The 9,937-nt window shown below is 49.6% G+C and overlaps 1 protein-coding gene across 1 annotated transcript in view; it reads right to left on the reverse strand.

Moving 5' to 3' along the window:
- RBM38 (RNA binding motif protein 38) overlaps positions 1-5,756 on the reverse strand; it is a 49,750-nt gene extending 43,994 nt beyond the window's left edge. Inside the window, exons 1-2 of the mRNA XM_015422517.1 lie at positions 5,165-5,756; positions 846-969 (exon numbers count right to left, since the gene is read on the reverse strand). Coding sequence (XP_015278003.1) covers positions 846-969; positions 5,165-5,332 — 292 coding nt within the window. The 5' untranslated portion in view covers positions 5,333-5,756. The remainder of the gene's footprint in view (positions 1-845; positions 970-5,164) is intronic.
- Positions 5,757-9,937: the final 4,181 nt, after the last annotated feature.

Genomic DNA, 9,937 nt, shown 5'->3' on the forward strand with positions numbered 1-9,937 from the left:
CATTCCCTCAGTGACCCCTCCTTCCTACCCAATGTTTTAATTGCTGTTTTTGGTTTCGTTTGGCTTTCCCTCAGCGATCCCTCCCTTTCTAACCACTGTTTTATTTGTTTTTATGTTTTGTATGTATTTTAACTCTGTTTTTAATTGTTTTAATGATGAATGTTTTGGGAGGGACTTATTTTAATAGTTTAAAAATATGGTTTTAATTTTATCACGTTATGTTTAAATTGTTAGCCGCCTCGGTGGCCCTTGTGAGGACAGAAAAGTGGGATATAAGTTCTTTAAATAAAGAAAATAAAAATCGTCCTACCCAATCTGCTCAAACATTGAAGCCTTCATATGTCTAAGGAGGCTTCAATGTTTGAGCAGAGTGGTAGGATCTCTCGAGAAAAGACAAGCTTCGCCTTCTCCACTTCTTAACCCTGGCCTTTCCATCTTCTGTTTACACGCTACAACTGCCAGCTGCCATAGCAACTTAGCTGGCGCAGCTGCTAACAGAGAGTGGTGCAGGCTGATGATGTCATCACCTGGTAGTTCCAGCTGCTATGGACACTGTCCCGCCCCTCCTCAGCCACTTGGCGCAAGGGTGTATGTGACTGAACTGCCCGCCTTTTCCTGTCTCATCGCCCCTATCCATGAGGCTGCCAACACTTTGAGAACTCCATGCTCGGCAGCAGAAAGCATTGCGCAAAGTAAGCGTAACATGCAGAATTTGTTTTGACGGCAGAATCCGAGCTTCCTGGGCGCAAACAATAAAACCCGGGGTTGTTTATACTGCCCTATTCAAGGCCTTGAACCAATTTAAGCAAGCCCGACGAACCAGAAAGAAATGTTTGAATGCTCACCGGTCTGAATACTCCTTGGTTTTGCTCCCAGATACGCGAGGTTGACGTTTGCTTTCCGGCCGTCGATGATGGGGTTAGGATCCTTGCAGGCCCTCTCGGCAGCAGCTCGGTCGGCCATGGTCACCTAAAAAGAAGCACAATCCACGTTTTGTAGCATCTGAATGCCCTCACTTGCTCTTCACTGGCAAGCGCTTGCCCCAAAAACTACGGAGGTGAAGAGTGTAGATTTTCCTCTGCCTGAAACATCACTGCTGAAGCTGAAGGAGCGAGTGACCCTTCCTGTCGAACCTTCCATTCCCACCTGTGTGGTCTTGTTTTCTGGCTGACATCACAAGAAAGGAAGAGGTTGGCAAAGCTAAATACCTCAGAGCCCCGAGTCTCCTCGAAGCGGAGGCATGCTGACACACAGCTCTCAAGACTCCTTGAACTCTGGTACACCTGCTTCCTCCCAAGTTTGCTCTTCACTGGCGGCGGTTTGGTAATGATTTACATTAGCAGAGGCAGAAGCGGACAGAAACTGTCCCAAGGGAAGCAGGGGCAGAAGGAGTGGGGCGGTAAACTAGGGGCAGGTGCTGAGGTCGAGCAGCTAAAACTTTTTGTCTCCTTTTTTTCAGAAAAGGAGGACGTCCACATATGCTTCACCAAGGGAAGGAGGTAGTCACTGCTGTTTTTCTTCTCGAGGCAAAAAGGCACAGAAGTTGTTTGCCTGAGCTGAGTCAGCAGCAAACAACAGAATGAAAGCAAAGAACTTTCCTGTTGAAAACACACACCACACAGTTTGGGGGAAAGTACAGGCACCACTTCAATATATACTATATGGCCTTTAAGATCTGCTCAGTTGACAACACCCTGATCTGGATAGCCCAGGTTAGCCCAATCTCGTCAGATTTTGGAAGCGAAGCCTGGAAGTATTTGAATGGGAGACCTCCAAGGAAGCCCAGGGTTACTACGCAGAGGCAGGAAATGGGAAACCACCTCTGAATGTCTCTTGCCTTGAAAACTCTATGGGTTTGCCAGAAGTAGCCTGTGACTTAATGTCACTTTACACACACAATTCACAACATGAAACTCTACAGGTAAGGCAGCCTCACATGCAAAGACAAGCTGTGCATCTGGAAACCTAAATTTGAATTCTATAGATAAATATAAAAAGGTAAAGGTTCCCTTGCTCGAAAGCCAGTCGAATCCAACTCTAGGGTTGCGGTGCACATCTCCGTTTCAAAGCCGAAGAGCCAGCGCTGTCCGAAGACGTTTCCGTGGTCATGTGGCCGGCATGACTAAACACCAAGGTGCACGGAACGCTGTTACCTTCCCACTGAAGTGGTACCTATTTATCTACTTGCAATTTCTTGCTTTTGACCTGCTAGGTTGGCAGGAGCTGGAACTAGAGACGGGAGCTCACCCCATCATGCGGCACCCGGGTCTCGAACTGCTGAACTACCGACCTTCCACAGCCTGCAGTTCAGCGTCTTAACCACTTGAGCCACCGCAGCTCCTATAGATAAATATAAGCCTACAGAAATATAAATTGCTGTGCATACAGATGCTGGGAAGCCTGGGTCGTTTATCTTCAGAGGAGGAGGGGCATCCCATTCCCCAGTTAAAAAACGACTGGGCAGGAAATGATGTGACAGACCCCTACAAAAGACTCTAGAGAGCCACTGCCAGTCACGCGGCAGACAAGACCAATTCCATTCCTACGTGTGCCTGACAAAGGGAGTTTTGACTCTCAGAAGCCTATATCCTCAAACGCTTGCTGCTCTCTACAGTACTACTGGACTCTAATCTAACTGATAAACAAAGTGCCTCCGTATAAGTCAGCTGGCAACCCTTTTTTTAAAAGGTCGAAACAAAAGTTTTATTTGATTGCTGTGACAAGCGCTAGAGGCTGTGCCCTTTTGAAACAAGAAAAAGACCATTTCAGTTCTGGTAGGTTCCTAGGATCAGCAATAAAAGGAAAATAAAGAACGTTTCCCCTTCTGAGAGTGAAAGGGAATTTTTGGCTTACTGAAAACTGTAATTATGTCATTTAAGTAAAAAGCAAGCGTATTTAAATTTTTCAATTACTTGGTTGAGAGGCAGATGATAATCACTAAAATTTGCTTCAATTGATTTGACAGCGCTCGGGCAACCACCCCAGAGGAAACAGCAATGCACAATTCATCAGTTTCCTTTCAGTTGCCACCCCTGGACTTTTTACTCTGAATACAAAACCGTTCAAGGAGTCAAAGAGTTCCTCTGGAGAACAATTTTAGAAAGAATTATTGGACTACAAGGCTTCCAAAATATGTGAGTTTTGCCATATCTCAAGGAGATAGATGGAAACAAGATAAAAGAGGATGTAAGATCTTCATCCTGGTAGCAAGTTCTGCCCATGTGGTAGTGATGGAAACTGCCATCAAGGGGTGTTCAGGGCCAGAGGGGTTCAGAGGTGGTCTGCTATTGCCTGCCACTGCATCATGGCCCCTGGTACTCCTGGGTGGTCTCCCATCCAAATACCAACCAGGGCTGACCCTGCTTAGCTTCCAAAATATAGTCTAGAATGTGTTTCAGTCTTTCCTATACGGGAGATAAAACACCCTCCATCGGCCCAAAAATGCACTGTGAAGTTTTGTGGACGGTTATAGGATGGGTAAGGGACCAATCTGAGAGCTGGTGTGGCATAAATGTTGGGTGGCGGGAGTGGGGGGTAGGACAGACAGTTCCTTCTACCCCACTTTCTACAAAACTGGGAAGAGTTACAAGGCATCAGTTCCAGGGGACAGCCTAAGGCAACAATATATTGGGATAATGAAGTCATTCCACCGTGACAGTGGAGAGTCAGGAACAAAATAGATCCTCAAGCGAACAGTTGCTGTTCTATAAAATCTTTTGAGTGGGTGATCCATCACCACCAAATTAAGCAACATGTTAAAGAGTAAAACAGAACACACACTTCACACAACTCCTGCGGTTCAGGCCACCCATAACAAAACTGCAAAGTTGATTGCTTGGCAGGGGCAGAATTCTAGAAGGCGGTCCCCAAAATCACAGAACTTAGAGCCAAGAGATCCCCTTAAAGACATGTCACTCTACTTTAGGGAACACAGGCCTTGCACCAGACAACGGAACCAACTATGTCTGGAGCCACAGAACTACCCAACATCTTACAGTTGGCCAGGTCTCTACTTGTTTATTAAAGCTACTGCAGCTATTTACTACAATCATGCAACTCTCATAGTGACTTGAACACAGAACCTGCCCCCTCCCCCAAGGCTGCAGCGGTTTCCACAGCAAAATCTTGCAGGACTATAAATACAAGATGGCTCTCCGAACCCAAGCTTGCAGCTGCACCAAGCACCCACACAAATGCTACCCGGTCCTCGGAGATCCTTCTGGAAAGACTTCAATGCATCCAGCTCTCCCACTTGTTTGACTCACTGGCAGGCAGCCAATCCACTGAAACTTGTGTGTGTACACATGTATGGGCCACAAAACATCCCATCCATATCCACCTGTTCACGAGCACCTTCGGAAAGAGCCTTTTTCTTTCTCTTAGCCATAACGACCAACTTTGTGGACTTCGTTCACTTCCTCTTCTTCCTTCCACCCCTGCAAAAAACCCCATCTTTAGGGCCGTTGCGGGGTGGGGGGGGAGAGAATCCCTTGACTATTTCGGATGCATTTTTATCCCAGTCTTCCTGGCAGCATACACAGAGATCCGTTCTCTTCCCAATTTTTATCTCAGCACCACCCTACCAGTAGGCAGTGGAGACAAGAGAAACTCAAGGTCATCCAGATAGCTTCATGCCAGTGCGGGGGACCTGAACCTGGGTCTCTCAAATCCTATTTCCTCCAATATTTTAACCACTGCACCCCCCCCCACACACACACACGAGGCCCGGCAAACCCGACGCCTTCGGGCACATGTCGCTCTAACCAGGATCTCAAAGGGTTAGAGAGCCTCCATAAATTATGTCACGCATCAAGGGAGCGGCGAAGAGAAGTTGCGCTAAAGGAGGAACGGCGCATTGCCTAAAACGGGGGCAAAGCGGAACAAACCGGGGGGGGTGTGTGTGTGTCTAAATTTGTTTTAAGCATGACATGCTTTGTGAACAACGTCCGTTTTTAAGCCTGTCAATGCAGGATTCTCTAGAACCGACGTTTCTAAACCGCACGCACGATAGACAACCGGGAACCCCGACGAGTTAAGCAACTAGTTCGGATTCATTAAGACGGCGCGCAAAAGGAGATTTGAATCCGGCGGTCGGCTACTTTCTCCTCCAGCCGCCCGCCCCCCATTGAAAGCAACCCTCCACACACACCCCTTGTGCACTTACAAAGCCGTAGCCCCGGGATTTGCCCGTCTGCCGGTCGGTGATGACGACGGCTTCCTCGATGTCCCCGAACACCTCGAAGTACTTCCTCAGCGAGGCGTCCGTGGTGTGGTAGGGCAGCCCCCCGACGAAGATCTTGGTGAAGGTAGTGTCCTTTTGCACCGTGTGCATGGCGCTGGCCGAGCAGCCTCGACGGCCGCCGCTGCTTGGAGAGCCGGACGAGGAGGAAGAGGAGGAGGCAGGCGGCGGGGGGTGGGAGAGGCCGGGCAAAGCATCCAAAAGGAGGAAGGGGGAAGCCGGGGTGGGAGGCAAGACCTCCAGGGCTGAGCAAAGGGAGCCGCCGTCCTACTCGGCCAGGGGCATCGCCTTGCAGGGGGCGCGGCGGGGAGGCGAGGGCTCCGGCCCCCCGAGGAACGGCGCCGACGGATCAGGCAGAGCGGCCGCTTCGCCACCCATGCAGCCGCTGCAGCATCAGGAGGGCGGGCTTAGGGTGTTCCGAGCAACCGCCGCCGCCCCCTCGTGCAAAAAGACCTCCCGCTCGCCGCCGCCGAGCATTGAGCCGCTCCCCGGAGCGCGCGCCGCTTTGTACCCATCCTCTCCCCCCGCCCCTTGCCAAGCTCAGGCTCCGGCCACGCCTCCCCCTGCGCTGGGATTAAAAAACAAGAAGCCCCAAGGCCCGCAGAGGCTCACGGGGTTTGTAGTTTACAGCGGCTGCCCTGAAAGTTCAAGACGGTGCCTTGGAAAGTTGGCGCGAGGCGTGGGGGACAGTGGCGGGGGGAGGGGACGGGCCGGGGCGGGGGGGGGGGCGACGCCGGGGGCCGGCCGAGTTTGCTGCAGGGGAAGGCTGCCGTGCCTTTCGAGCGTTTGTGCAAAGGCTGCGGTCTTCCCTCCCCTCGCCACCCATCCCCGAAAGCGGGGCGAGGGCGAGGGAACCTCGTGCGTCTCGGAGGCATCTGCGGACGCCAAGCGAAGCCTTTGGCGAAGAAGCAGACTGGAACTGGTTGGCCGGAACCCGCGGAGTGTGCGTGTATTTTAGAGCTGCTGTGATTTTCGCCCTTTGGGTCTCCTCTGTTCTCTGCTTTCATTCACGCCCAGTTTACACCGAGTGTTGGCACAACAGGCCCCCATGCGGTTTTCGTTTACAGTGGCAGGGACTTCCTCAGGCAAAAGTTCACATCATTAGATGCCTGAATGTATATGGAGAACATGCCAGAACTATATATCTATGTATCTATATCTATATATGTTGTTGTTCAGTCGCACAGTCGAGTCCGACTCTTCGGGAACCCAAAGGTTAAGGCGCTTAGGGCTCTTTAGCTTGGAGAAACGACGACTGAGGGGTGACATGATTGAGGTTTATAAGATTATGCATGGGAAAGAGCAGGTAGAGAAAGAGGTACTTTTCTCCCTTTCTCACAATACAAGAACCCGTGGGCACTCCATGAAATTGCTGAGCGGTCGGGTTAGAACGGATAAAAGGAAGTACTTCTTCACCCAAAGAGTGATTAACACATGGAACTCACTGCCACAGGAAGTGGTGGCAGCTACAAGCATGGACGGCTTCAAAAGGGAATTAGATAAGCATATGGAGCAGAGGTCCATCAGTGGCTATTAGCCACAAGGTATAGATAGGGACTCTGGGGCAAGTGATGCTCTGTCATCTTGGTGCTTGGGGGGGTCAACAGTGGGATGGCTTCTAATGTCCTGGCCCCACTGGTGGACCTCCTGATGGCACTGGTATTTCTGGCCACTGTGTGATACAGAGTGTTGGACTGGATGGGCCTTTGGCCTGATCCAACATTGGCATCTCTTATGTTCTTATATATTTAGACAGGGCCCCCAACGTATGATGCCCACCAACGCTTCCGGAGATCACCAAGTGCTTTTTAGAAAGTTGGTGGGGTTTTGGCCCACCAGGTCCTCTGATTGGCGTCCTGTTAAACTAGGGTTGCCAGCTCTGGGTTGGGAAATACCTGGCGACTTGGGGGGGTGGAGCTTGGAGAGGGTGTAGTTTGGGGACAGGAGGGACCTCAGCGGGGTATAATGCCATACAGTCCACCCTGCAATGCAGCCATTTTCTCCAGGTGACCTGATCTTGGTTGTCTGGAGATCAATTGTTAATAGCAGGAGATCTCCAGGTGCCACCTGGAGGTTGGCATCCCAGTGTTAAACAGCTCCTGCCTGAAATATTGAAGAGTTGCTGTTAAGAGTTAAACATAACCTCACTGCCTGACCAGTGTTCCCTCTGAGCTGTTCACAGGAGCTGTGCTCATTGACACAGGAAGCCCCGCTCAGCAGCAGTCTGGAGCCGCACAGGGTCTTGAGCGGCCCACTGCCCATTTTAAGATTACGGCAGTTATATTCTGCTCAGGGTGTGAAACTGCTCCACTCAGTAGGGAAACAAAAATTAGAGGGAACATTGTGTTTGGCTGTGACTCCTGTGGCAGCCATTCTGGGGCTGTGCCTACCACCCTGTGTTAGAATTCCGAAACTGCCTGCAGGCTCAAAAGGGGTGGGGACACCTGCTCTGGAGGGGATATGAAGATTGCTTCCACACGGGGTGATTCCCCATGGTAAAGTCACTGGAAGGGGGGGGGTGTCTTAGTGATTCTGGGGCCCTGGCAAAAATCAAGGATGGGGCTGCAAAATCAAATGGGCCACTTCAGCAGCCAGCACTTGGCTACATGGCGGTGTGAAGGGCCCCCCCCCGTGACACCCCCCCTATATTCCCATGGAAGGATTCTGCACCATTTTCTTGGTCATCCCCTGGCAGTTGCTTTCCTCTGCCGCCCCCCCCAAATCCTTGAGAGCGTTTTGCTAGCTATTGAAAACTTTGGTAGGTGCTATGGCGCTATAGTATTATAATGCTTATAGCGACTTTCTTTTTTTTGAAGTTGGAGTGGCATGCTGGCAGCAAATGGCTCTCCTGTGAGCAGGAGGTTTGAAAATGTGCATCTTCCCAACCGCATGGCATGAAAAACCCGCTTGGACTTCTGTGTTTCAGGCGAGATCACACCAAAGCAGGTTTGGAAAAATATCGGAGCAGAGCAGGGAAGATCTTTGGGAAGCAGCCCAACAGCAGCTCGGGTTTCCGTTAGTGGAGCAAGGTTAAAGTGATCTGCTTGGAAGTGAGTCCTGTTTTATTCAGTGGGGCTGACTCCCAGGAACACGTTCTTCGGTTTGCAGTCTCAGGAGGGCAACAAACTCACACCAGTGGCCACTGGGCCTGTGAGATACCCCCCATTTACTGAAGCACGGTCTGATGTGCTGGTGCATGAATGCATGACTAAGGAACAAGTCGGGAGCCATTTAGTTTTGGAACATCACCCCTTCCAGTTGTGCACGTTGTCAATTTGCCTTATGGGGCCCATTTCAGATGAAAGGCAGGGTATCATTACAAATAAGTTAACGTTTTGAAGCAATGAGCAGAATTTTAAGTCTGTCGTTTTTTACAAGCTGAACCTAGTGATCCTCAGCATGATGTCCAGTGGTACTGTGGTGCCCACCAATGTATTTCCTGAGGTCCAGCTGCTTTTGTCTCAACTGGACCAGAAAACACAGCAACAGCTGAGCTTCAGATGGTTCCCTAACAGCTGACTGACTAGCACAACACTGTGCTCATCCTAGGCATGCGCATCAGAGCTACACATCTTCAGCTTAGTCATCGACACACACTTTCTTATGTTCCCGACTTGGCAACCTTTCCTTGTGACCGTGCAGTGACTAAACCCTTTCTCTTTCTTTGGAAACTGAAACCAAACTGTGTCTTCTTACCCAAGCAAAAGAGCCAATCTTGCCCTTCCCCCCCCCATGGCAGCCATTTTGTGGTGGCGTGCACAACCTTTTCTCAGAATTCCGGAAGTAACCACAGGCTCCCCAAGGTTGGGACTCCATGTGTTAATCTCAGAGGGTAGCTATGTTGATCATTAGGGTTGCTAGGTCCAACTCAGGAAATATCTGGGGACTTTGGGGGTGGAGCCAGGAAACTTTGGGGGTGGAGCCAGTAGCAAAACTGTGATATAACGTGATATCACATCCTGTGATTTCACTTCCAGGTTCAAGGTTCCTGTGATTCCATAGTAGGAACTTGCGCTTCTAACACAGTGGTTGCTCTCAACTCATTCTCCACCCTGTTGTAAAATAGTCTAAAGTATTTAAATTACTCAGAGTATCAATGGATCTTGCTCAATTGGAAAGAAGAGATTTCTTTGCTTTTAAAAAACCTTTATTTCTAAGGGTAAAAGGTATACAGGAAACCTACAAAATAACAGAACATCTAACAGCTACATTTTCTAAGCTGCCTATAGTTCAACCCATAGTCACACAGTAAGACACAGATAATGGAGAATCTGTCCTTCTCGACCCCTAGAAAGGAAGTCCCCTGAAAACAACCAACCAATCTGTATCACACCTTTTCCTGGACGAATTCCCCATTGGCTCTGCACCAGATTTCCCTTCCAGGTCAGTCTAAACAATAGCAATAACCAGGTAAACAAGTTAACCCTATAATGACTGGATTGTCTGACCTTGTAAACACATACATTTCCAACACACCCAAGCCACAGACACTGGTTGGTCTGCAGTAGAAAAGCAATATTTGAGTCCAGTAGCGTGTTAGAGACCAACAAGATTTTGGGGATATAACCTTTGAGAATTAAAAGCTTTCGAGAGTTAAAGCATCTGACAAAGGGAGTTTTGACTCTCGAAAGCTTATACCTTGAAAATCGTGTTGGTTCTTAGAGGTGCTATTAGAGGTGTGTTAATCTGAAACTGTTC

Source organism: Gekko japonicus, unplaced genomic scaffold, assembly GCF_001447785.1.
Source record: "Gekko japonicus isolate JY-2015 unplaced genomic scaffold, Gekko_japonicus_V1.1 scaffold1296, whole genome shotgun sequence".
NCBI lineage: Eukaryota > Metazoa > Chordata > Lepidosauria > Squamata > Gekkonidae > Gekko > Gekko japonicus.